Genomic DNA, 27809 nt, shown 5'->3' with positions numbered 1-27809 from the left:
AGGCACAATGGCTCACGCCTGTAATCCCAGTACTTTGGGAGGCTGAGGCAGGCAGATCACCTGAGGTCAGGAGTTCAAAACCAGCCTAACCAACATGGCAAAATCCTGTTTCTACTAAAAATACAAAAATTAGCCGGGTGTGGTGGCACACACTTATAACCCCAGCTTCTCGAGAGGCTGAGGCAGGAGAATCGCTGGAACCTGGGAGGCGGAGGTTGCAGTAAGCCGAGATCACACCACTGCACTCCAACCTGGGCGACAGCGAGACTTCGTCTCATAAATAAATAAATAAAATAACATTTATAGATCCTTTAATTTGTATTTCTGATGAAAATACATTCTAATTGTACAGACTTTGAATACAAATGTTTAAAAAGATCCTTCAGCTCGAGTATGCATGCACGTCTCTGCTGGGAAGTCCGTCGCCCAGCCTCCAATGTCAGTCTCCACCATCTCCTCATGTGGAAGTGACTCCACCCTGATCCCTGACTCTGACAAAGAGCAGAGTGCCTCTCCTGCCAGGACAGCACTTTGGGCAGCCTATGGTTAGGTGCATGCACAGCTGTGGGTGGGGGCCTTCACCCAAAATATTGAGGAGCCAGACATAGTCTAGCATATTGTCCGCCTTTCATCCCTCCTGCCTCTCCTGCTGTGTGATGTGCCAGCCCATTACCCACTCATTGAGCAATTGCTATGTATCAAGTACTATAATTAAGCATGTTGCAAACATCTTCTTAATTTAGTCATTTACTCAAGCTAGAAAGATTATTTTTCCATTATAATATGTGAGAATAAGGCTAAGAAGTTGATACACAGATTCATGTCTTCAATGAATGTATATGCAGACTATGAAACAGACACCGACAGGTGTTGGGGATAAAATAAAAAGGAGAAGGTGTGTGGTGCTTAACAACTTCATGATGCTGTGAAGCAATGTGGTGCTGAAGTTCTGTTGCCAGTAAGTGGCTAGACCAAGCATATCAAACCAAGGCCTGCAGGGCTCCACGTTCCTCTAAAATACCTCCCCATTGGAGCCAATCCATGGGGCACAGGTTTCCAGACATCAGGGAGGTACTTCTGGGACTCCAGAAAAAAATTTACATCTAACTGTGAAAATGCATTGTTAGCATCATTCAAAGGAAGTCATTGATGGTCAGTGGAGTGGCTGGGAGCAGACCCCAGCAGGGAAAAGCCCAGTAAATCCAGTGCTACTGACATTACTCCAGGACTTCTATGACCAGGCTGCCATGAACATTCATTTAGAACCAGTGTCTGACGATGGAGCCTAGAGAAGAATCCAAGATGCCCCTCCCACCCACCTGATGGATTTGTTCCAGGGCTGAGACCAACATTCTCATCAGCTGAATGAGTGTGGGGATGTCTGAATCTATCGCTCAAGCAGGAAAATGTGAAGATTACTCTGTAAAACATCTGACACGTACCCAACAGGCAAAGTTGTTTTTAAGTGTTAAGATCAATTTTTGCAGAGCATCAGGCACAAACTGTGGTACTATTCATGGGGAAAAGGAAAAAGCTGAGACAGATAGCCCTGCGGGAGTGTGGCGCTTATATAAACCATGGAAAGAATGTGTTCTTTCTGCTATTCCTTCATCAAATATTTGTAGGGAGGGGAGCACGTAGAATATTTTTGGAGTGCTGCAGGCAGGCAGGGGAACTGTCTGTGCAGAGGCCCAGCGGCCAGCAGGAGAGTGACAGATGGAAGGCACAAGTTTTGTAAACATCTGACACCACGTATAAGAGAGAGGTTATCACTACAGTGTGTTTGGTGAGAAAGGCAGGATTAATTTCCATACATTTTCTGGTTCATTTTTCAAAAGACTTAATTCCGTAGTTGCAAGAGTCGCAGTGGCTGCTTAATAAATCTCTGCTGAACAAATGAATAAGCAACTTTCTACGTAAGAGTCCAAAGCTCCAGCTAGGTGAAATGGAATTAGGAAAGCGGTGTAACAGCATGAAATCCACGTCCCTGCCTGGAAACATATGCGACATTCCTCAATCTGCTTTTTTCCCTTTTCTTCTTCTTTTGTAAAGTGTCCATTACAGAATTTTATACCATGTTTAGGGCCTCACATCTCCTGCACAGCAGTGAATTTAGCTCAATTCACAAAGTACCTTTTGAAAGTTTGTGAGAAGTTCATAGCCGATGTGAGTTTCCATTTTTTTGCGTGCCCCCAGCAAATGAAGATGGTTTAGACACCTCGCCTACCACAAAGAACATTGGCTCTGGGATCCGGCAGGCCAGCCCATCAGTTGGCAGCTGTGTGACTTTGCCACGTCTTGTCACCTCTTCCAGCCTCAGCGTTTCAAGTATAATCTGAAGGTTTTCTTCTCATCTCTCAGGGTGGTTGTAAACAGAGTGCACCGGAAGTAGCAGCTGCAGTGCTCAAGGGTGCTTCCGCCCTCCTTGCCCTCCTTATTCTTTGCCACATGCAAGCCCCACTCTCAGAAACTATGGCCTCCTCATGAAGCAAAAAAAGGGACCATTCAAATTCAAAAGAAAAAAAAGTTGCTCACACTTAACACCGCTTGCTGTGCCAGCAACGAGAAGAGGCTGAGCCAGTTTCTGAATTGCTTTCTGTCCAAGGTTTAAGTTGTTCTCGCCCACTTCCTGCCCTGGGGTATGTGTTGGCTATGCGGCTTCCTGAAAGGACACAGGCCAGAACACTCAAAATGCTTCCCGAGGGAGGAAGCTTACCTTTCCAGAAGCTGGAGTCCACAGGAACCTGGAGGGAGAAGCAGGGTTTCCAGGGGCCATGGCCCAGCTGGGGAAATGCTTGTTTATGGTGACCGTGCTGCAGCTGTGGACGCCATGTCACCGACCATGTTGTAAGTGGAAAGGCAACCAAGGGCATCATTCATTCCCTCATTCCGCCAGCGTTCTTTTCCTTCCACGAGGCCCCTGACCCTGGGGCCCTCATAGGCCAGTGTGTGGGGTGTTTGGTGGTTGTGGACTGTGTCTGTGGGGCTGGAAGTTATATAAATAATAATAGCAAATCTCCAGTACTTACCTTACACCAGCAGTAGCCTCATGCCTTTGTATATATTGGCCATTTAATCCTCTTTCAGCCCCGTGTGAGAGGTAAAAGTGTGGCCTCCATTTTATAGATGAAGAAATGAGATAAAGCCACACAGCTGGGAACGGAAAGAGCTGCTTTGTGAGCTGCTCAGAGAGTTCGACTCTCTGGTTTGAGTTTAAATCTTTAAATCAAACTGGGTCTCTAAAGGACAGAAAGTAGAAGGGTGGTTGCCAGGGTTTGGAGGGAGCGGGGAGTGGGGAGTTAGTGTTTAATGGGGACAGAGTTTCAGTTTGGGAAGATGAGAAAGTTCTAGAGATAGATGGTGGTAATGGTTGTACAATAACATGAGTGTATTTAACACCAAATTGTAAAAATTGTCAAAATGATAAATTTTATACTACACATATTTTACTACAATAATTTTTTTTCATAGGTACAGAGGGAAAATAATATAGCTCTAGAAATTGGTCATCTTTCATTATAACAGAAATCATTAAAGGTGGAAAATGCAGTTTAGGGATTTTTTTCTTTTTTCTTTTTCTTTTTCTTTTCTTTTTTTTTTTTTTTTTTTTTTTTTTTGAGACAGAGTCTTGCTTTGTTGCCCAGGCTGGAGTGCAATGGCACAATCTTGGCTCACTGCAACCTCTGCCTCCTGGGTTGAAGCAATTCTCTCACCTCAGCCTCCCGAGTAGCTGGGACTACAGTTGTGCGCCACCATGCCCGGCTAATTTTTTGTATTTTTAGTAGAGACGGGGTTTCGCCACGTTGGCCTGACTGCTCTCGAACTCCCGCCCTCAAATGATCTGCCAGTCTTGGCCTCCCGAAGTGCTGGGATTACAGGCGTGAGCCACCACGCCCAGCCAGGTTTTTTTTTTTTTTTTTTTTTTCTTTCTAGGAGCTCAGGAGTCATAACTGGCTACTGGTCTCAAGTTCTAATTTCAAAGGACCTATATACGTTGTATACGCAACTGATACAAAAAACGTATTTGTTTAGCTAAGTCAATTCTGTTCATTTGTTTTAAAAAATCTGCTAGGTAAACCATTCAGCATTCTATCAGCAAAACAAAGGAGGGAAAACATGCAGTCTGGAATGCAAGGTGGAATCTGCTCCCAGTTGGGGAATTTTCTAAGTGCTCCAGAGTCACAGATCTGGAGGGAGCAACCAGCTTTGAGAGAGCAGACCCCATCTGTCTGAAACTGGGCCTCCACTGAAATCCTCACACCCACAGCTGGGTGAGGAATCTGAGGAGGGCACTGCAGCCCTGGTGTCAAGCACCTTCTTGATATCGCAGGCCTGCTAAGTGGGACCCTGCACTGCCCAGGAACCCACACTCAGGCCACTGTAGTGTGCAAAGAGGATTTGGCATTCTCATGATTGGCCCCTTAAAAGCAATGAATCACCAAATTTATAATGGAGAACAGACCCCAGACATCTTTATCTCTTTTCTTTTTTTTCTTTTTTTTTTCTTTTGGAGACAGAGTCTCCTAGACTGGAGTGCAGTGATGCAATCACTGCTCACTCCAGCCTTGACCTCTTGGATTCAGGTGATCCTCCCACCTCAGCATCCCCAGTAGCTAGGACCACAGGCATGTGCCACCATACCCAGCTAAGTTTTGTTTTGTTTTAACAGAGACAATGTCTTACTATGTTGCCCAGACTGGCCTCAAACTCTCTAAATAAAGTCATCCCTCATTTTCCAAGGAAAAGTAAAGTTCAAAGATACGTGAGCGACTTGCCCAGAGTCCGACAGTGTGATGGTTAATTTCATGTGTCAACTTGACTGGGTCACAGTACTCAAGAGAAATATCTTTATTATTTATCAAGCATTATTCAGGACGTTTCTGTGAAGGTGTTTTTAACATCAGATGAACATTTAAATCAGTAGATTTTAATTAAAGCAGATGATACTCCATAATGTGGGTGGGCCTCATCCAATCAGTTGAAGGCCCAGAAAAAGTCTAAGACCCACCAAGCGCAAGAGAATTCAGCCTCTGGATGACCTTCAGACTAGAGCTTCAACATCACCTCTCCCCTGGGTCTCCAGCCTGTCAGTCTGCCCTGCAAAATTTGGATTTGCTGAGCTTCCACAATCATGTGACTCAATTATTTAAAATTAGCCTTCTCTCTCTCTCTCTCCATGTATATGTATAGATGTGTGTGTGTGCATATGTGTATACACGCACACATTCTCTCCCTCAGGAGAACCTAATACACACAGCTTGTTAGCATTCATGTAAATTATCTTTTTCCTTCTTGCCTTCTCTCCACCCTTCAGTGAATATGTATTGAGTCCCTCATCTTAAGTGGCAGGATGATGTGGTGGTTAGGAACACAGATTGAACCTAGCTGTCTAGATTTGAACCTGGGCTCCCCTATTAGTTAATGGTATGACCTTGAGTAAGTTACTTAACTTCCCACCCTCTGGTTCCTCTTCTGTGAGGTGGGGCTGTGATAATACCAACTCCTACCTTGTAAGGATTTTATGAGGACTGCTTTGGTTAAAGTGCCTAATGCCCTACAAAAAGCACCAGACACCCAGCTCACACTGTATCCACATTAACTATTGTTCATTTCCAGGCGCCCAGACCATCATGCCAGGATATGACAGCATGGCAGAAAAGTTTCATCAACTTCACAATGTTGCCAGATGCCACTCACATCTTCTAAAAGTATTCCATTCAGTATCCATGCTAGGTCTAGGGGATTCGGAGATGACCACCTCAGCTCCTGCTATCAGGAAAACCCAAATCTGATAAAGAAATTGACACATCCTTAGAAGGCAGCATGGGTAATATGGCACATGTGTTACTAGCTTGAAAAATCATCAACCTCAGTAAATAACCTCGAATAATAATGCATCGGTCCATGTATTGGTTTTCTAATGAGTTGCTGTGTGTATTAGTCCATTTTCACACTGCTATAAAGAACTGCTCAAGACTGGGTAATTTATAAAGGAAAGAGATTTAATTGACTCACAGTTCAGCATGGCTGGGAAGACCTCAGGAAACTTACAATCATGGCAGAAGGTGAAGGGGAAGCAAGGCACCTTCTTCACAAGGACACAGAAAAGAGAGTGCTGAGCAAAGGGGGAAGAGCCCCTTACAAAACCATCGGATCTCATGAAAACTCATTCACTATCATGAGAATAGCTTGGGGAAACCACTCCCATAAGTCAGTTACCTCCACCTGGTCCCTTCCTTGACACGTGGAGATTATGGGGATTACAATTCAAGATGAGATTTGGGTGGGAACACAAAATCTAACTATATTACTGTGTAACAAATGACCACCAACTTGAAGGCTTAAACAGCACCATTTATCAGCTTGCAGCTCTGGAGATGGGTGTCTGGGTGGGAGTCTGCTGAGTTCCCTGCTCTGGCTCTCACAAGGCCAAAATCAAGGTGTCGGCCAGCCTGGGCTCCTCTGCAGGAGCTGCCAGGGAGGACCTGCTTCCAGGGATTGTTAACAGACCTTTCCTGGGTGTGTCAGATTGTTAACAGAGCCCCAATACTTACAGCCATAGGCATCAGGTTCCCATTTCCTTGCTGGTGTCAACCAGGGGCCACTGTCTACTTCTGGGGCCCGCCAGCATCCCTTCTCTTGTGTCTCCCTCCACTGTCAAGCCAGCGACACTGGGTTGGATGTTTTCCACACCTGAAATTTCTGACTCCCTCATCTGCTACCAGCCTGCAAAACTTACTGTTTTAAAAGGGTTTATATGGTTGCATTAGCATCACCTGGCTTATCTCTCTTTTGATTAACTCTAAGTGACTTTTATTACAACTGCAAGATCCCTTTGTCATGTAACTAACCTAACCACAGGAGAGATCTCATCCTATTCATAGGCCTCCCCACACTCAGTGGAGGGGGTTCTGCAAGGGTCATTGGGGATGATATGGTTAGGATCTGTGTCTTCACCCAAATCTCATGTTCAGTTGTAATCCCCAATGTTGGAAGTGGGGACTGGTGGAAAGGGATTGGATCATGGGGATGGTTTCTCCTGAATGGTTTAGCACCATCTCCCTTGATGTTGTCATCATGATAGTGAGTACTCCTGATACCCAGTTGGTTAAAAGTGTGTGGCACCTCCTGCCTCTTGTTCCAGCCATGTGATGTGCTGGCGCCCCCTTTACCTTCCACCCTGATTGTAAGTTTCCTGAGGCTGAGCAGATGCCAGCATCATGCTTCCTGTATAGCTTACAGAACCATGAGCCAATTAAGCCTCTTTCCTTTATAAATTACCTAGTCTCAGGAATTTCTTTATGGTAGCGTGAGAATGAACTAATACAGGGATCATTGTAGAATTCTGCCTGCCACAGTCAGGATGGGCTAGATTACACTGCTGTAACAAACAACTCCTAGTCCTTACCACAGATTGACTGGGGCATCACTCTGGGTCTTCTCCACCACAGTTTGAGGCTGATAGAGCATCCACCACATGAATTGCTTTTCATAATCTCTGCCCAAAAGCAAAGCCCAAGCAAAACTTGAGTGGTCGCATGACAGAGAGAAAGCAATAGTATCGTAGAGCATGTAGAAAAGGAAGCACAAGTTCTTACAGCTGCTGCCTGGAAGTAAACCCCATCACTTTCTCTTTCATCACTTCGTATAAAATAACCTGTGTGACTGTATGTAACTTCAAGGGGACAGGGAAACTCAATCCTGGCCTGGGTCCAGGAAAGAGAGAACTGAACATATTTAATGACCAGCACTGAGGATTCGCAAAAATAGAAATCATCCAAGAAAAGTAACTAAGTTAGCTGGGCAAAGTGGTGAGCACCTGTACTCCTATAGTCCCAGATCCTCCTGAGGCAAAAGGATGGCTTAAGCTCATGAGGTTGAGGCTTCAGTGAGCTAAGATCACTCCACTGCACTCCAGCCTCAGTGACGGAAGGAGGCCCTGTTTCTAAAAACAAAGTAACTGCTGTAAGAACTCCAGCTCCATGCCAAGCCCTCTGCTGGGTGCTGTATTGGTCAGACTCTTTCATTTGCGAGGGACAGAAAGAAACCTCACTGAAATCAGCTCAAGCTGAAGGAACCCTGCGTTTGCTCTGTAGCCAGAAATGACCACAGGGCAGCTGATGATGTCCAAGAAGGAGACGCAGGTCTTGGGCTCTGGGTCTGGAAGCAGGGATGCAGCCCGTTCAGATCCTCTTCCTCCATCCGCCTCCCAGCTCTGTTTGTGTACCTCCTGGTCTTGCACACTCCAGGGCAGAAGACTTAACTGCTGGCAACCACAGCATAGCCACGGTAGTGGCATGAGAGGGCAGCTCTCATCCTGTGTGCATCTTTCAACCCCAGGTAGAGACACTGATTAGTCCCTCCTGGGCCATGGGCCCGTCGTCACTCCTGTAGCAGGAGGGAGGAAGTAGACCAGGATGGGATTATGGAACAGATAACCAGAAAGAACAAAAACAAAAACCACAGTCACTCCAGCTTTTCATGTTTATTTCTTCTTCACAAAAACTGCAATAAGTGTTACAAACCCCACATCAAAGGAGGATGAGTAATGGCCACATTTGCACAGCTGCATGGTAACAGAAGTGAGATCTAAATTGAAGTCTGTATTACTCCAAAGCCCGTAGTCTTTCTCCTAGGACAAGCTGGGATTCTTCTTGAAGGACTCTGAGTCCTTTCTGTGTACCAGACCTGGGGGAATGTTTGGGACACAGCTCCTCCTGCCTGCTGTTTCTCGTTAAAGTTCAAATCCATGTTTTGGGGACTTATGAAGGAATCTCTCTTCTAAAACATGAATCGCTTTTCATAATCACTGCCCAAAAGCAAAGCCCAGCCTTGGTGTTTGTGTTCATTCCTTCACTCTGGGCCGTGTGGGCCAACTTTCCACCTGGGTTTGCCAAGAGCAAAAGCAACAAGCTCAAAAACACATCACATAAACAGGGGAAGATGTGTTGCTTTTAACCAAAGGAATACCAATATCAACAGGAACACCAGAGGCAATGTCCAGCTAGGCACTCAGTCTACCCCAACCCCAACACCTCCTGGCTGTCAGCTTGATTAGTGGCTCCTGACCTCAAATGCAGGCAGAAGTGAGGGGATAAGAAGTAACTCTTTGCAAGCATTGATGTGTTCAATGCTAGGCTCTTACCTTAGGACTCAGACTTTTCGTGTGGTCTAGTGCAATGGAAGCTGCTGCTGGACTCTTCTAATCCTTGTCAAAGATAGCTATTGGCTGCAGGTTGGGCAACAGAGGACATTGGAGATTAGGGATGTCCATTTCAGCCTGGGTTTCCATCACAAGTGGGCACAGGATGGGAACACAGGGAGCAGGCAAGACAGGTGATATTCTGTGTTCCAGCTATGTCACAAGAGGCCAGAGTCAACAGCAGGTTGCTGTTTCTTACAGTTCACTGGTGATACGGTTTGGCTCTCTGTCCCCACCCAAATCTCCCCTTGAATTGTAATAATCCCCATGTGTCAAGGGCATGAACAGGTGGAGATAATTGAATCATGGGAGTGGTTTCCCTTATACTGTTCTCGTGATAGTGGGTCAGTTCTCACAAGATCTGATGGTTTTATAAGGGGATTCCCCCTTTGCTCGGTTCTTAGTCTCTCTCCTGCCACCCTGCCAAGAGATGCCTCCTGCTATGATTGTAAGTTTCCTGAGGCCTCCCCAGCCATGCAGAACTGTGAATCAAATTAAACCTATTTTCTTATAAATTACCCAGTCTTGGGTATTCATTCATAGCATCATGAGAATGGACTAATACAACTGAGGAACATCCCACAAACCCTCAGGACTGAAAACCAAGAGTATTTCCCTGGTTACCTGTACCACTTGTTGGAATATGCCTGTCTGAACAGCTAGCAGGAAAGGGTTAAATACTCTTTCTCCTGAAATGATTTTTAAAAGTCTCAGATCCTGAAATTACTAGATCACAAGAAGAAAACAGAACATAATTAAGCAACGGGGAGCTGAGGTTTGGTACCTGCTAGAAGGATCTCCTTATACTATGTATGTCTGTTGCTGGGATAAGGCCTGCACAGGGAGGGAGTTGTGGAGGCCCGGAAGGGAGGCGGCTTAAGAGAGGTGTCAGTCATGGGACATGGTGTCCTGGACCATCCTGGGCTGTGTTAGAGAAAGACAAGCGTACTTGACATTGTGGTGATGTCTCTGCCCCAACTCACCCCATCCCAGGGTATCTTACCTTCATGGCCCATTAGTGGGCTGGGCCAATATGTGTGATCACATTGGTCTTGCCCTAGTTTCGGGGGGAGGGCTCCTCTGTTGCGCCAGTAGCATAGTCTCAGTTTGGGTTTTCCCAAAAGCTGACTCTGAAACAAGGATTGAGCGCAAGAGGTTTCTTTGAGAGTGAGCCCAGAAAACACTCGTAGAGAAGTGGGAACGTGAGGCACAGAAGGGCAGAAAGCCAACACATCCATGGATTACCACCAAGCAAATTTTCACCATGGACCCCTGGAGCTTGATCCTGCTGGGGGACTTTGGGAGACCCTGTAGAACTCACCTCAGAGTTATCCCACCAACAGGGCAAAGGAGTAGGGATATTTATACACCAATGAGTCAGGAGCTCAGCTGAGCTGAGACAGAGCTGAGCTGCAGGTGTCTGAGCAGCCAAGTTAAAGCAACAGCCAAAAATGAGAGTTAAGCCTTTGGTCACTCACTGCAATTGTCTAAGGAAGAGGCCAAACCAGAGGAAGCCCAGCTCCCCCGTTCCATCTACACCCTGGACTGGTGCATCCTCACATCCTCACATCACCATGGGGGATCAAGTAGACCAGCACAGATGTGGAAGTGGGGGTCGTTTCACTGTTGAGGGAGCCCCAGCAAAAGGTTCCTGCTGGTCTATGGACCCTGCGGTAGTGGGAGGCAGGGAAAGGGCCCCTAGTAGAAAAGTGCTGGGTCCTGAGTCAGAATAGGAGGAAATGGTGTCAAGGATTCCCCCTCCCATACTCGGACATCTCTGCAGAGGCGCCTGGGGAGGACCTGGCCCAAGTCCTCAGATAAAGAGACCCACGAATGAAGGTGCCAGGCAAATAGGTAAAGGGTTTGGCCAGCCTGGGGACCTGAGTGTTTTATAGCAACTCCCTTCAGAGATTGCGTGCAAAGCTCTGGCTCTGTCCCAAGCCTGGGGTTGGGAGGGCAGCTCCCCCGATCCCCTTGGGGGCCCGCTGTGTAAAGCCGTTGTAACTGCCCATGGATGACACATAGGTTTTTAACCAGAAGCCAGAATCTTCCCAACTTTCATGAATCATCGGGTGAGGGCTACTTCTCGGGGGCATTAAGAGTCCCCAATACTCTGGCTTGCTCTAATGTGGGCAGAGCAGGCTCCTATGGCCAGAGGAAGGCCTGAGGCAGAGGATGGTGCTGGCAGGTGAAGCCTAGCCCAACTGCCCTAAAATGTCGGGGCTGAGGAGGCCTGGACAGGGCATAGGCAGTGTCTGCTTCCAGCACAAAGCTCAGGACTTTCTTCAGTGGTCACAAAGGAGACCCTACTTCTCAGGACAGGGCCTGGCTTTGGGATGGAGCTAATGGTATATGCGGCAGTTAGAGTTCAACCCAAGAAGCATGACCAGTAGAAGAGAGACATTAAGAGATTTATTACAAGGAATTGGCCTGCATGATTGTGGACATTGGCCAAGTACAAAATTGTAGTAGGGTAGGCTTTCAGGAAGTGCAAGCTGGAAGTCACCGGAACAGGCAAAGCTACTCCACAAGCAGAACTCTTTCTTCCTCAGGGAAGCCTTGGCTCTGCTCTTAAGACCTTCCAACTGATTAAATCAGGCCCACCCAGAGTATCTGAAATCATCTCCCTTACATAGAGCTTATTGCATAAGGACTCTAATCACATCTACAAACACTGTCACAGTAACACTGGATTAGTGTTAGAATAACTGAGGATGGTAGCCTAGTCAAGATGACACATGGAAACACTATCACAATATAGAACAGAGAAAGAGAGATAATTTCTTAGTGACTTCATTGAGTTCCTCGATCAAACCATTCCTGAGCTCCACACCCTCTGTATTTTCAAATTGCACTTTCCAGAAAACCCAGACTTTGGTGTCTCGCTGAATTTTCTGTAACGTGCAACCTACAGTCCTAACTGACATAGGAAAGGCTCAAAACAAGGAGGTGATAGCCTCATTCTGACCAGATCTCCCAGGAAGGGTTGTGTTCCAGGCTGGGTCCCATATAGTGTAAGATTCATTGACAGGGTTTTGTCTGGGAGCCGGGGAGACTTTGAAAAAAGGAGGGGCAAGATTGAATTTCTGCTTTAGAAATGGCCACTGGGAGGAGATAGGGCTCTAGGCAGAGAGGCGTTAATTGTGATGTAGTTGAAGGATCTTGAGGCCACTTCTCATTAAAAGGGTTCAAGAAGTGGGGATGGTAGCTCCAAAAGAGAGTTGACTCTGTTGTGAGGGGCAGGGAGGAGTGGAGGTAGAGACACTGAAGAATGAGATGGTTTTAACATCACCACACTTCTGTTCTGTGTAAGAAGGTACAGGACTTGAAGGCCTGCGCCAGGGTGTCATCACATCTCATCTCCACCCTGGGAAGAAGTTGGAGCTGCCCAGAGACTGGAGGGAAGTCGTAAGAGGCAAAGAGTTCCCTGTCCAGGGAGGGATGCAAGCAGACTCTGGACGAGCACTTGACGGGGAGACTGTAAAGGAAGGATAAGCTGGAGGTAGGTAGAGCTGGATAATTTCTAGGTTCCCACATTAATTTCTGTTATTCTACCAAACCCCACAGAGATGGCGTGCTTGTTTCCTGTGGCTACCGTAACAAATCACCACAAACCGAGGGGCTGCAAGCATCACGAATTTATGATCTTACAATTGTTGGCTCAGAGGGGTCTAACTGGGCCCCTTCTGGAGGCCCTAGGCAGGAATCTTTCTTTGCATTCTCTGCTTCTCAAGGCCTCCTGAATTCCTTGGCTTGTGGCTTCTTCTTCCATCTTCAAAGCCAGCAGCACGATATCTTACAATCTCCTTCATTCTCTGTCTTTCACAGAGACATATACACACACAAACACACACACATATACACACACATGCCTTCATACCCACCCCACTTCCCCACTGCATTCCTTACCTCTCAGCTCTCACCTGATAGGGAGCAGCTCCCAGTGATGGGTTAGGGGCTCCAGAAACACCAAGATTTCTGCCATCACACCACTTACCCAAGGTGTCAGCTGCCCTCATCAGTCTCCTCCGAGAGGACAGCAACTCTGTCTCTATTATTCACTGTCTTTTCACCCATCTCAGTGCCTGGCACACAACAGACTCTTGATAAATAGACACACATCTGGCAAATGGAGAACCCATCCAAAGACAATGGCCAATATCTACCTGAGAGATGTTCACCTGCTCCTTAACTCTGACTCTTCAGCTCTCCTGGCATGATGGGGTCTATGCCCAATCTAAGACATTAAGAAAACCAGAAGAGACCTCTTGGCAGAGACAAGGGTTTACCTGATATGTGGGAAAATTCCTGCCTGGATTTTTAACACTCAGAGCAGCCAACTGCTGAAGGAGCCTCAGAAAGGGACAGAGAAAGAGCTGGTGGGAGGATTCAGGTGACTCATGGTAGACATTTGAGAACAGAACACACGTGCGGGGTTCCACCAGCCTGTATCCAGTGCAGCGTCTCACAAGGAGCTCATGGTGGGGAACCACGTCAGGCTGTCCTGTGTAGGTTTCTTAGTTAGCTTGTGCCTTAATCTCTGCGTAACATGAGTAGACACCAAGTCCATTCAGTCACACCTTACTGTTCATCCGCTCTACCTGGCTGTGTGCTGGGTGCTAGGTGCTGAGGAAGACCATTCCTGTCTCCTGGAGAAGGGCATGGTCATTAAAGGAGACAGATGCAGGGGGAAAGTCAATGTATCATGCTCAGGATGCGGGGCGAGCCCTGGAGAGGGCCAGAAAGCAGACAGAATTCCCGGATGCACACTGGCACGCATTGGGCTCGGCATGCAAACTTGTGCATGTTGGGCTCGGCACAGGCTAGTCCTCCTTGTCTCCATCTGCCCTGGGAATCAGCACGAGGCACCCTCTCCTCTGGGGTGCTTCCTGTTCACCCCACTCCCGGCTTGGCAGAGTGAGAGGTGGCGATTTTCTTGCACCTGGCCCAGTGCACAGCAGCCTCATTCCTTGTCTCCCCACTGACTGTGACTCCTCAGGGGCCCAGCATCCACCATGTCTCAGTTGGCACCAGTGACAGCAGATGGCTACAGTCAGTCACTCATTCATTCTCATGCTCAACGGGAAGGCCTATAAGCCTCCTTGCAGCTCTGAACTCAGCTGATTTACCCAAGAAGTCCCATGAATAACTGCACACGGTATTGCGGGTGGAACAAGGTCAAATCTCCCAGCAGCACATTTATCCCAACTTCGGACTCACAGACGACTCTTGTTTTCCAGCACAGCAATGTCTCCTTGATCAAACAGACTTATTTGGTCCATGGGCTTGTTTTCCTTCCTTGCTCTGAATTTAAGCCCATTCCATGAGCACATCCAGAAGCCCTGATGCATTTTAAGGCAGACCTAGAGTCCCCGGCTGGGGCCAGCTAGTCTGCCAGGGAGGCCTATGCCCCAGGCACCACCATGGAGGGAGTGTGGAGACTCCTTCACCCAGAAGAAAACACATCTGTGCCTCCACTTGCCACCTCCAAGCACACACAGTTCTGCCCTGAGAGCCACAGTCCCTGTGTCATCTTGCTAAAGGTGTTTGCAGAACACATTCTCACCTACAAAACAGGAAGGCACAGCTTACAGTCCCTGCCCAGGGCTTTTACCACCAGAAACTAGATAAATAAAACATTGGGACTGGAAGGAACTTCAGACATCACCCGGGGTGATGCTATCCTGTTTACGGACAGGGAATGGAGGCCAGGTCGAGAAAGGATTTCTCCTGGCAAATACAGTGGGGACAAGCTGGAGCCGGGCTTCATCTCTGTGGTTGATCCTCAGTCCAGCCCTGTGTCCAGGATGCCACGCTCTGGTTCACCCATCTCTAGACTGCGTCTTTGGTTGTTTTGTTCTGGGAATGTGCAGCTTGCCCAGGACACTCCCCTTTCCTCCCTTGTTGGAGGAAGCTTTGGGGACAGGAAGGTCCAGACATAGCTCCAGGGCTCCACTACTCTTCCCAGCTTCATATCCCCTGAGGCCCTCAGTTTCCTCACCTGGGAAATGGGAATAACCCCATTCACTTCATTGGCTGGCTGTGAGGCTCATGGCATTTCCGATGGCAGCTGGCCTGGTGGCTGCTGGTATGTAAGTCACATTCAGTGTTAAGGAAGAATCTTCTTCTCCCTTTTGACAGTTCCTTCTTGCTTGTTACCTGATCTCGGGCAGCCCAAGGACCCCAACTCATCTCTGCCTGCCAGAGTCCTGCTCCTCACCCATTCTGCGCTGTGGGGTGGAAGAATGGCAGGAGGACAGAGCGTGAAGTCTCATCCCAACCCATACGCCTCCAGCTTTGTGACCTCCAGCAAGTTGCTGGCACTCTTTGAGCCTCAGTTTTCCTACCTGGAAAATGGGACTCTTTTCTGTGACACCTACCTCACAGAGACACTTGCTGGATTTAACGGAGACAATGCTATTAGCTCCAATCACTTGGAAATACACAATGAGCCTGGCATGAGGCTTGCTCAGTCATGCCGTCTCCCGCTGATTCCTCACTATGGCCTTTTGAGTGAGCCATTCTTACCATCCTCATCTCACAGATAAGGAGATGGAGGAAACACTGAAGAAATCTGCCCAAGGTCAAAGCCAGAAGGGAGTGACCCTGCTTTGCACCCAGGGCGTCTAAGTGGAGAGCCTAGACCTTTACCTGCCACTGTCTTGGGAGGGCAGCCCTGAGGGAGACGCACTTCTTGAAAACTAACCCTTCCTGAAGCACTGCTCTCCATCAGGGCCTGTGCTAGCAGCTTGAGGTGGAAGAGGGTGGGGATACCCACACTCCCACACATACAGTCGCTGAGTGAGACTGTCCTTCAGACCGAGAGTCACACACATTGCTTCTCAGAGGCTGGTGGGGTTGGGGGGGTGGGGGGCGCCTGGCCCAAGGCTCACCTACCTGATTAGTGATTGATGGACCCCAACACCGGTGGCCTGACCTCAGCCCTACATCCCTGCTCTACTGCGGGCTGCCTGGAGGGAGTGACGCCCAGTCATCCCCTCTAGTCCCTTTCCCTCCTGGCACTATATCCGTTTTGACAAACGGTGCCATTCAAACCCAGGCCTGGTGCCCACTCCTCTCCCCCGACCCTCCCCTCCTTCCATCTCTGTCCTCCTCTTATCCCCCACCCCTCTCCATCTGCTGTTCCCGCCATTTCAGGAAAAGTCCCTGTGGAGAGAGAAATTTCTTGCTGAAAGTGTGGGGCAGGCAAAGCCACCCTTTGTCACCCCCTCCTCCAGGCAGCCCCTCCTCTTAACCTGGGGCTTTCGTGTCTGAGAGGATTCCTGTCCCGGCCCTGCCCGGTGGGCGTGCTGGCTTCCTCTCTCCCACCCTGGATGGACGGCAGCCTGCGCTGGCCCCACAGGAAGTGGAGGCGTGGAGCCGCCCTGGACCACCCCCAGCCTGCATAAAGGGGCAGGCGGCGAGGCTGCACTAGCGCCTGGCACCATGAGGACGCCTGGGCCTCTGCCCGTGCTGCTGCTGCTCCTGGCGGGAGTCCCTGCCGCGTGGCCCGCTCCCCCGACCTGCTACTCCCGCATGCGGGCCCTGAGCCAGGAGATCACCCGCGACTTCCAGCTCCTGCAGAGCTCGGAGCCCTCGGTGAGTCCCCCGCGCGCCCAGGACAGGGGTGCATGGCAGATTCAGTTCTTAAACCCTTGCCTTTAGACAAAAAAAAAAAAAAAAAAAAAGAGAGAGAGAGAGAGAGAAGGATATTTTTCTTTTCTAGTAAATGTAAATCTCAGGAGTGTTTGTGTTTTATTCATCTCCTATTAAATATGATACCAGTGGTTTGCTTTCTTCAAAACACAAGAAAAAGTAAAAACATCACAAGTTTTGTAACTTACTAGCAAATATCAAAGGATCTGTTGTAAAATGTAAAAAAAAAAAAAAAAAAAAAAAAAAAAAAAAAAAGGAGTGGGAGGAAGGGGAGAAAAACAGCTCCCCATAGAATCTGGAACGTCAGAGTTAAGGAAGACGGAGGAATGAAGCTTGTGTATTCCTTTCGTTAGCCTGGTGAGGAGTGTGCCCAAAGAGGTGGCACAGAATTGGCTTCCACCCCTCATCTGCTGAGGGACCCGGGCAAATTCCTCAGCCTCTGCCTCTCAGTTTCCTTGTCTGTAAAATGGGATGACAGTAGCACCCCTCCCTTTAGAGTGCCTTTGACAATCAAAGGCAGGTGTGAACACAGGCAGGGGTCACAGAGCCAAGCCTACAAGTACTCAACAGATGCCAGCTGATGTGATCACGATCTTCAGAGGGAGACCTGGGGACTCAGAGAGGGGAAGTCCCAGAAGGGCTGTTGGGGACTAGAACCCAGGCCTCTGCCTGCTTCTCCATCGAAACAAAATGCATTAAACTTCATTAAAAGCTTTGGTAAAGTTTAAAAGTGTCTTTTAATCACTTGCAAATGCTTCAAACAAAACATAATGTTTCTCAGATGTTGGGGTTTACAATGCCCTAGGTAACCCCTTCTTGGTATTTTCTTTTTAAAAGTTAAATAACATGTATTTTTTTTCCTAATTGTAAAAGTATTGTACTTTGTAGAACAGTTGGAAAATGTACAACGTACAAAGAAGAAAATAAATCTTGCTTGTAATTCTACCAGCTAGAGGTAGCTGCTGCTCTAGCGTTCTGGAGGATCATATTTCAGCTTTCTGTCTACATATAGGTATTCAAATACGTGTGTGTTGTGTGTGTGTGAACAAAATTTGGGTCAAACAACACAAGCAGTTTTGCAACTTACTTTTTAATGACACTATCAAATAAGTTAATTTTTGTTTTAACATTTTGTTGTACAGTTTCACCACAATTTACCCACAAGTGTCTTGTTATCGAATATAGACAGCAATCATCTCGTAAAGGAATCTGATTTTAAAAGGTTTAAAAAATTCAGAGGCTCTGAACTGCGGAGCGGGAAGAAAGTGGAAAGGTTATGCATTCTAACTCTCTGATTTCACAACTGAGAACTGAAGGAAGGCACTTGCCCATGGGCACACGGGGATTACTGAGAGGGCAGAGCACGAGGGCTTTTGCCCTTCAGCCCTGCACCAAAATGGAAGCCCAGTATAGAAATATAAAAGTATGCATATATATGCACTTTGATAGTACTATATTATACACTATATACCACAATATATTAGCTATAGAATGCCTACATAACTAATATGTATAATTACATATATCTTATATAAGTATATGTAATGTCTATAATTACATGCAGTTATACAACTGTTATATAACTAGTTATAGAACTGTTTTATAGATGTACATATATACTGTGTATATATACTTGTATTCCTATATTATATTACTATTTCTATATTACCATTATGGGACTGCTTTTATGTATATACGTGTACGTATATTTCTGAATGGGTATGCATACAAAACATCTCCCTAATTCATAGCAAATGATATAAAGGTTGTATTCTAAAAGTCTAATTCTGGAAGCACAGTCGCCCATTTCTGGAGGAGTGACATATGGCACAAGAAAGTACCGTGCATGTCGTAGCATGAGGGAGGGCCCCAAGGATCTGGGCTGGTCTGGCTGTTGAGAGAGCCACCAGGGAGACTTTTGTGACCAAGTGTGCCCCTGTGGGCATCCCAGAACCCCTTATCCCTTTCCACAGGAGCCGTGTGTGAGATACCTGCCCAGGCTGTACCTGGACATACACGTAAGAGGGCTCTCCCTGGGGGAGGGAAGTCTGGGGCTGAGGGACTCAGGTCTGAACCTCTGCTGCTGGCTGTGTGGCACAGAGTCAGGGAGAGATCTTACGCAGCTCAGCCCCGTCCCTCTCGCTACTGACTTCTCCCACAAGCCCCCTCCCCATTGCCCACTCCCAGAACTACTGTGTGCTGGAGAAGCTGCGGGACTTTGTGGCCTCGCCCCAGTGTTGGAAAGTGGCCCAGGTGGATTCCTTGAAGGACAAAGCGCGGAAGCTGTACACCATCATGAACTCGTTCTGCAGGAGGGTAAGTGGATGCCATTGAAAATCCATTTTCTACTTGCTATCAAAGAGCTTTTCAAAGAGGAGGGTTGGGAGGAAACAGGGACAAGGAAGAGGAGCAGAGATGTTTCGCAGATGCTTTCAGTTCACAAAGCCCTTTCTCAACCGTGGTTGCTTGTTGATGGGGTTCAGGACAAGGCCCTTTGTCTCCATGAGCTGCACACTGATGCAGGGGTTATACCCCAGGACCAGACCCCAGCCACAAGGATAGACTCTGCCAGGAGCCAAGTGAGGCAGGTTAGAGGAGACTCTGCAGGAGGGGGTTCAGGTGTGCTCTGATAAGAGGATTCTGGTAGGAGAGGGGAAAAGGACAGAAAATCAGCAATAGTTGAAATGTGAAAAGTAGAGGCATGTGATTGCAGGGCACAGACTTCAGCATCAGAGAGCCCTGAACTTGAGTCTGTATCTCCCTGCTTCCCAAGTGGGAGTGCCTGTCTTAGTCTGTTTCTGCTGCTATAACATAACACCACAGATTGGGTACTTTATTCTTTAAAAAAGAAGTGTGTTTAGCTTATGGTGGAGGTTGGTGTGGAGTCTAAGAGCATGGTGCTGGCATCTGGTGAGGGCCTTCTTGCTGCATGATACCATGGCAGACGTCATCACACAGCAAGAGGGTAAGAGCCAGAGAGAGTTCACTTTTTTAACAAAGCCACCCTTGCAATAAGCAACCCTCTCTCAAGGTAGTGACATTAATCCATTCATAAGAGCAGAGCCCTCTTTAATCCAGTCATTAAGTCAAAGCCTACATTATTTCATGTACAAAGGCAGAAGGTTTAAGTTTCCAACACATAAACTTTTGGGACCACATTCAAATCACAGCAGTGCCCCTTCACTCCTCTGAGGCACAGTTTCCTCAGTCCTGAACTGAGGACACAGTAGTGCCATCTCATGAGATGGATAATAATAACTACACCCTTACCTTGTGTGGGCACTGCAGTAACTCCCTTGATCCTAAGAAGCCTAGTAGGGTGACTAAATATGGAATTCCTAGCACCATGCTTAGCCCAGAGTAAGCTCCTCTGGAAACTGTAGTAATTAGCTATTAAGTTATAATTTCTTGATCCTATATGAAAGATGTGTTATGAATTTTCCCCCATGCCCACACCCAGTTTCCTCCTCCTCCCTGCTCCTTTTGGTTTGTGGGGGAAGATAGGAAGCTGATATAATTATGATAACAGTGTGATGAGTAGTGGTATTGACTGAAGTGAGGGGAGGTGAGAGCTGGCCTGATCTTCATGGTCATTCCAATTCCTGGCCCAGGATGCTGCTCATTCATTTATTCCCTCCCTCACCCATTCATCTATCTATCTGGTCAACCAATGTATGTGTGAATTCCATAAGTGATAACAATTTTAAAAAACATGAAATTCTATTGGAATGTGAAGCAAGAAGGGACTAGCTCTTTTTGGGGAGAATAAGGGATGGGAAGTTTTCACACAAAGGGGAACAACTGAATGGCCTTTGAGGATAACCAAGAGCCCTAGAGTTGCATATGGATTCCGTGGCCACCTTCAGTAACTTTCCTGCTCATTGCACATCTTTTTAAGGACTTGGTCTTCCTGTTGGATGACTGCAATGCCTTGGAATACCCAATTCCAGTGACTACGGTCCTGCCAGATCATCAGCGCTAAGGCAGCCCAGACCAGAGAAAGAACCCAAGAGACCTGAAGTTATGTCAACTACTCAGACTTAATGGGCCAGAGCTATGACCCCCACAGGTCTTGTGTTAGTTGTATCTGAAACTGTTTTATGTCTCTCTACCTTCTGGAAAACAGGGCTGGTATTCCTACCCAGAAACCTCCTTTGAGCATAGAGTTAGCAACCATGCTTCTCATTCCCTTGACTCATGTCTTGCCAGGAATGGTTAGATACACAGCGTGTTGATTTGGTCACTAAAAAGAAGAAAAGGACTAACAAGCTTCTCTTTTATAAGCAACTATCTTGATAACACACAAAATAGTATGTTTTTATTACTGGTTTAATGGAGTAATGGTACTTTTATTCTTTCTTGATATAAACCTGCTTACATTTAACCAAGCTTCTCTTATGCCTTTTTCTAACACAAACTTCCTTCACTTTCTTTCATTTAAAAAGAAATTAATGCTCTTAAGATATATTTGCAAGTTTTTTACGTAGTACTGACAGGACCCACTCTTTCATTGAAAGGTGATGAAAATCAAATAAAGAATCTCTTCACAATGAGAAACACGTGTCCTGCTGTATCTGTCCAAGGTGGGTGTCAGGGTTGTGTTTTTTTCACACTTCTCTTGAAAACTCCTGCTCTAAGCATGATGCAACTTTCTCCCGCTTTCAGTCAGACTCAGGTGTCTCTGGTTCTGCTTCATCCACTTGCATGAATGTCTGCTCTTTAAGTATTAGGGATGCTGATTCTATTGAGGACAGCTGTTTCCTTTGGGGATCTACGTTGGGAGCAGATTGCATCATACCCACAGGCAGTGCTTTGCTGCACTTATCACGAATATCAGCTATTGACTCCACACAGCAAACACGGAGATGGGCATGGAAGGAGGCTGAGGCTCATGTAGGTCAAGTAACTTGTCCGAGGCCACTGGTTGCTAAGTGGGGAAGCCTGGGTTGAACCCAAGCCTGTGTAACTCCAAAGCCCATGCCCTTCGCAGTGTGGCCACCCCGGCTCGCTGTGGGTGAAACATGCTTGTGAAATTAATTTATGAACCCAACAATAAAATCTCAGTTAAGAAACGGGATTGTTGAAAAAATATCTCAAATGTTGACTTTGCTAAATTCCACATGTTATATTGGAGTCTTTTGGCTTCTTTTCCTCTTTTTTATTTTAATTTTAATTTTTTAAAATTATTTTTTATTTTCCATAGGTTATTGGGGTACAGGTGGTGTTTGGTTACATGAGTAAGTTATTTAGTGGAGTAAGTTATTTAATGGTGATTTGTGAGATTTTGGTGCACCCATCACCTGAGCAATATACACGGCACCCTATTTGTAGTCTTTTATCCCTCATCCCCCCCCGACCCTTCCCCTGAAGTCCCCAAAGTCCATTGTATTATTCTTAATGCCTTTGTGTCCTCATAGCCTAGCTCCCACATATCAGTGAGAACATACAGTGTTTGGTTTTCCATTCCTGAGTTCTTCACCTAGAATAATAGTCTCCATTCTCATCCAGGTCACTGCAAATACCATTAATTCATTCCTTTTTATGGCTGAGTAGTATTCCATCACATATATATATATATATGTATGTACACACACACACATATATATACATATATACACACATATATACATATACACATATATACAGATATATGTACATATATATATACACATACATATACACACATACATATACACACACACATATATGTGTGTGTGTGTATATATATACACACTACAGTTTATTCCCTCGACTGATTGGCATCCACGATTTTGCAATTGTGAACTGTGAAGCTATAACATGCGTGTGCAAGTATCTTTTTTGTATAATGACTTCTTTTCTACTAGGTAGACACCCAGTGGTGGGATTGCTGGATCAAATGGCAGTTCTACTTTTGGTTCTTTTTTTTTTTTTCAATTTTTTTTTTTTAATTATACTTTAAGTTCTAGGGTATATGTGCACAATGTGCAGGTTTGTTACATATACATACATATGCCATGCTGGTGTGCTGCACCCATTAACTCGTCATTTACATTAGGTATATCTCCTAATGCTATCCCTCCTCACTCCCTCCACCCCATGACAGGCCCCGGTGCATGATGTTCCCCTTCCTGTGTTCTCATTGTTCAATTCCCACCTATGAGTGAGAACATGCGGTGTTTGGTTTTTTTGTCCTTGTGTTAGTTTGCTGAGAATGGTGGTTTCCAGCTTCATCCATGTCCCTACAAAGGACATGAACTCATCCATTTTTATGGCTGCATAGTATTCCATGGTGTATATGTGCCACATTTTCTTAATCCAATCTATCATTGATGAACGTTTGGGTTGGTTCCAAGTCTTTGCTATTGTGAATAGTGCCTCAATAAACATACATGTGCATGTGTCTTTGTAGCAGCATGATTTATAATCCTTTGGGTATATACCCAGTAATGGGATGGCTGGGTCAAATGATATTTCTAGTTCTAGATCCCTGAGGAATCACCACACTGTCTTCCACAATGGTTGAACTAGTTTACAGTCCCACCAACAGTATAAAAGTTTTCATATTTCTCCACATCCTCTCCAGCACCTGTTGTTTCCTGACTTTTTAATAATCACCATTCTAACTGGTGTGAGATGGTATCTCATTGTGGTTTTGATTTGCATTTCTCCGATGGTCAGTGATGATGAGCATTTTTTTCATGTGTCTGTTGGCTGCACAAATGTCTTCTTTTGAGAAGTGTCTGTTCGTATCCTTTGCCCACTTTTCAATGGGGTTACTTGTTTTTTTCTTGTAAGTTTGTTTGAGTTCTTTGTAGGTTCTGGATATTAGCCGTTTGTCAGATGAGTAGATTGCAAAAATTTTCTCCCATTCTGTAGGTTGCCTGTTCACTCTGATGGTAGTTTCTTTTGCTGTGCAGAAGGTCTTTAGTTTAATTAGATCCCATTTGTCAATTTTGGCTTTTGTTGCCATTGCTTTTGGTGTTTTAGACATGAAGTCCTTGCCCATGCCTATGTCCTGAATGGTATTGCCTAGGTTTTCTTCTAGGGTTTTTATGGTTTTAGGCCTAACATTTAAGTCTTTAATCCATCTTGAATTAATTTTTGTATAAGGTGAAGGAAGGGATCCAGTTTCAACTTTCTACATATGGCTAGGCTTCTTTTCCTCTTTTCTCTACATATAGGCCAGGCTTTTCCACCTTAATCCTCGATGCCTCTAACTTCTCATGATATATGAGAAAGATTTATAAGTTTTTATTCTCTATTTAGAAGCACAAGTCCACAGAATTATTAGTTTCTGGGGCTGCCGTAACAGGGGACCACCAACTATGTGGCTCGAAAGTAGTGAAATGTATTGTCTCATAGTTCTGGAGGCTAGAAGTTCTGAAATCAAGCTTCATCGGGGACACGCTCCCTCTGACGATTTTAGGACAGGATTCTTCCTCATCTCTTCCTGGTTTAGGGTCGTTGGTGGCAATCTTCACCATGCCTTGGCTTTTAGATGCATCCCTTCAGTTTCTGCCCCCTCAACATCTGGTGTTCTCCCTGTGTCTGTGTCTCTATGTTCAAAATGGTTTCTTTTTATAAAAAGAGTAGTTATTAGATTAGGAGCCACTCTAATCCAATATAATCCCATCCTAATCTGATAACATCTACAAGGACCCTATTTCCAAATGAGGTCACGTTAACAGGTACAGAGGGTTAAGACTCAACATATCTTTTTGGGAGACACAATTCAACCCACGACAGTCACTCTTTCAGTAAATAACCTTTTCGCAAAGGAAAATAACACAACAGACTGACTCTTGTTAATCACCACCACCGCCGCTGTCATCTGCCACTTCCTGGCTGATGCTGAATATGGCGGCATGGAACTCAGCACACAGCAGCCTTAGCCTACTGATTCTTCACAAAGATGCCGCAGGATGGGGGCTGTAAGCCCTGATTTACAGTGGAGGAAACACAATGGGGTTCAAAGGTTAAGTGATTTCTCCAGACAGCTAATACATGGTGGTGAAGGGATTCCAGACAAACAGGCAAGTGCCACAGTCATTTCATAGTTCTGCTAACCTTTTGCTAGGTTCAGGCAGTAAAAGCAAACCAGTGAAGACAGGAACTAATTAAAGCATTTCAGGGATTTATTTGTGGTTTTAAAAAAAATTTTTTAAACTTTCAAGTTCAGGGTACCTGTGCAGGTTTTTAATATAGGCAAACTCTCGTCATGCGGGTTCGTTGTGAAGATTGTTTTGCCACCGGGTATTAAGCCTAGTGTCTATTTTATTTTTCTGGATCCTTTCCCTCCTCCCACCTTCCACCCTCCGGTAGGCCCTTGTGTCTGTTGCTCCCCTCTAAGTGTTTATATGTTCTTATTATTTAGTTCCCACTTACAAATGAGAACACGCAATATTTGGTTTTCTCTTCCTGCATTACTTTGCTAAGGATAACGGCCTCCAGCTCCATCTGTATTCCTTCAAAGGACATTTATTTGTTTGTTCACTTCTTCAATATTTACCAAGTACTTACTATGAACTCAACAAACACTGAGATGAAAAGTAAAGAATTTCTCTTTTTAGGTTACCAAGGGAGACAAATGCAAAATCTGAAAGACAGCAGAGGAAGGCACAAATAACAGGCAGAAAGATTTCTTAGAGGATCTGCAACTTGGGCAAGGACTCGCAATGCAATGGGGAGCTTGTTAAGCTGAAAAGGGGTGGAGGCAGGAGCTATAGTATCGCCACAGGCATGGAGTCTTCCAGGGGAAGTGAATGGCATGGTTTGGATGCCATTGTGTGGTTAGGGAGGTCAAGAAGTGGAGCTGAAAATGTAGAGGGATCCAAATGTAAATGGCTTTGCTTGCAGTAAAGTCTGACATGCAGTGCATCCCTACGCCATCACTAGTTACATGACCAGGGTCACGTAAAGAAGAATCCTTTTCTGGGCAGAAAGATTGGACATGATTGGAAGCTGTCACTTCCTGAAGGGGTGTTGATTTGGGTTAAAACAGTAACAAAACAAGGACACTGCTCCTCCCTCTGTGTCCCAGCCCATGGCCACCACCCTGGACTCCTTCTCCAGCTTCATCCACAACCAGCTGGTTATCCCTGTTTCCTCTGTATCTCTTGACTTCTCCATTGGCTTGTTCTGACTCAACGTTAGTTCAGAAGCTTCTCAGAGCAAACACCGGGTTGTGTCTGTGCTCAGGACTCAATCCTCTGGTGGGTCTTACCCCACGATTAGTTCTTGTCCCAAGTGAGGGTCTGCCAATCGCTGGTCCTTCTCCCCTGAGGCTTCCCCATCAGAAAGGGGACTTGCTTCTCATGGGCTTGTCAGTCTTTAGGGCCTATGTTCTACTTTCTCAGCTGATTTGCCTCACCTCATGAAACAAAGCAGAGCCACGGAACTGGTGAGTGCAGAGCTTTCGTCCAGCTCTGCTGCTTCTTAGCTATGTGCAGGTGCACAATTTACTTAGCATCTTTGTGCTTCAGTTTTCTCCTCTGAGAATTGAGGATGACAATAATACAAATGTCATAGGCTTATTTGGGAGGAAACATGAATTGACACATTTCAAGCACTTATAGGATCTGATGGAAATAAGAGTTCTAATCAGCTCTAATTACCATCAAACGCCAACACAGTAGTTGCTGAAGAGTCCAAGGTTACTCTTGGATGAGAGCACCTGCAGTACAAAAGTTCATGCACTCCCTTTTCCAAGGTAAGAGCACAGTTGAACATAAACCCTTGTTCCAGCCTCCTACCTGGACAAGAGCAACAGCTCCCTGCTGTATGTCCTCATGTCTTCCTCCCTCCCTCCAAATCCACCCTCCACCCACAAACCAGAGCAATCTTCCTATGGTGCAAATCTGCTTCCAATATTCCTCTGCTTCATGCCCACCAGCTGCTCCCCTAAGACTCACCTCATCTGGCCTTGGCCTTCCCTGATCTCACCCACTGCTAATTCCCCCCTCCACCCACACACATGCCCACTCCTCACAACAAAGTGTTTTCTGAATGTAGCATTACCTCCATGTCTAAGCACATGCTGGGCTGCCTTCCCACCTCCCATACCCTTGGAAACCCCTACAGTCTTTCAACTGCTCAAGTGTAACTTGTACCCTGAAACTTTTGCAGAATCCCTGATAGAAGGAACAACTCTCTTTTCTGGACTACCTTTCTCTCTTGTACTTATTTCATCCTTGTGTGTTCATCATACTCATCATCAAACCTGCCCCAACTGATCACTTCCTCCTCCTTGATGTACTTTTCTCACTTGGCGTCCAGGGCCCCACCTCTCCGATTCTTCCCACCCCACTTGCTACTTCTTCTCCACCTCTGCTGCTAGGTCCTCTCTTCCCATGACCTCTCAGCATTGGGGTGATCCAAGCTCAGCCCTCACTCCCTTCCTTTCCTCTGCGTGCTCTTTGCACACTTTGGGATCTCATGCTTCGTGGCTTTAGAGACCATCTTTGTGCCTGTACCACAAAGCGTGGTGCTAAATTTGGCTCCTTTCTTTCTCCCATAACTTATTTCCAAGGCATCAGAAATCCTACTCTCTCTAATGTCTAAATAACCCAGAATGTGACCATTTCTTAGCATTTCCCCAGCTGCCCACCTGATCCAAGTTCACTCAAATTTGTTTCCCCAGATGACTGCAGTGGCTACCTAGATGATTTCTCTGCTTCCGTCTTTGCCCCAACACAGCTTATTCTCAGCACAGTGGTCAAGGTGAGCCGTTAAAATGGAAGGCAGATCATGTCCTTTGACTGCAGAAATCAGTATTGCACCTTCACACCCGGGGCAATTTAAACCAACTGAGAATTATTCGGCAAAAATTCTCATCATTTAAGCCTAGTTGATTTGCAAAAGTGCTAAAAAAGCAAAATCCCCTTCTGCATTTGCAGAATGTTCAGTTCTGTAGATTGTCAGATCAAGAATGCACAGGATAGAGGAAGGGACTGTCCTGACATCGATTAAG

The 27809-nt window shown here is 46.1% G+C and overlaps 1 protein-coding gene across 1 annotated transcript; it reads left to right on the top strand.

Annotated features, from left to right (window-relative positions):
* Window positions 1-16618: 16618 nt before the first annotated feature.
* On the top strand, window positions 16619-21498 carry CYTL1 (cytokine like 1). The gene is made up of 4 exons (XM_008017926.3): window positions 16619-16801; window positions 18832-18876; window positions 19046-19174; window positions 20757-21498. The coding sequence occupies exons 1-4, from the start codon at window positions 16649-16651 to the stop codon at window positions 20838-20840; spliced, it is 411 nt and encodes a 136-aa protein (XP_008016117.3). The 5' UTR covers window positions 16619-16648; the 3' UTR covers window positions 20841-21498.
* The last annotated feature ends 6311 nt before the right edge of the window (window positions 21499-27809 follow it).

The sequence above is a fragment of the Chlorocebus sabaeus genome, chromosome 27, assembly GCF_047675955.1.
Source record: "Chlorocebus sabaeus isolate Y175 chromosome 27, mChlSab1.0.hap1, whole genome shotgun sequence".
Classification (NCBI taxonomy): Eukaryota; Metazoa; Chordata; class Mammalia; order Primates; family Cercopithecidae; genus Chlorocebus; species Chlorocebus sabaeus.
Note: the sequence above shows the minus strand (reverse complement) of the source record. Positions and strands in the feature narration are given on the sequence as shown.

Coding starts and splice junctions, on each gene's coding strand:
- CYTL1 (XM_008017926.3), top strand. CDS start 16,649: ATGAGGACGCCTGGGCCTCTGCCCGTGCTGCTGCTGCTCCTGGCGGGA. Junction 16,802..18,831: donor TGCAGAGCTCGGAGCCCTCG/GTGAGTCCCCCG, acceptor CCCTTTCCACAG/GAGCCGTGTGTGAGATACCT. Junction 19,175..20,756: donor TGAACTCGTTCTGCAGGAGG/GTAAGTGGATGC, acceptor CATCTTTTTAAG/GACTTGGTCTTCCTGTTGGA.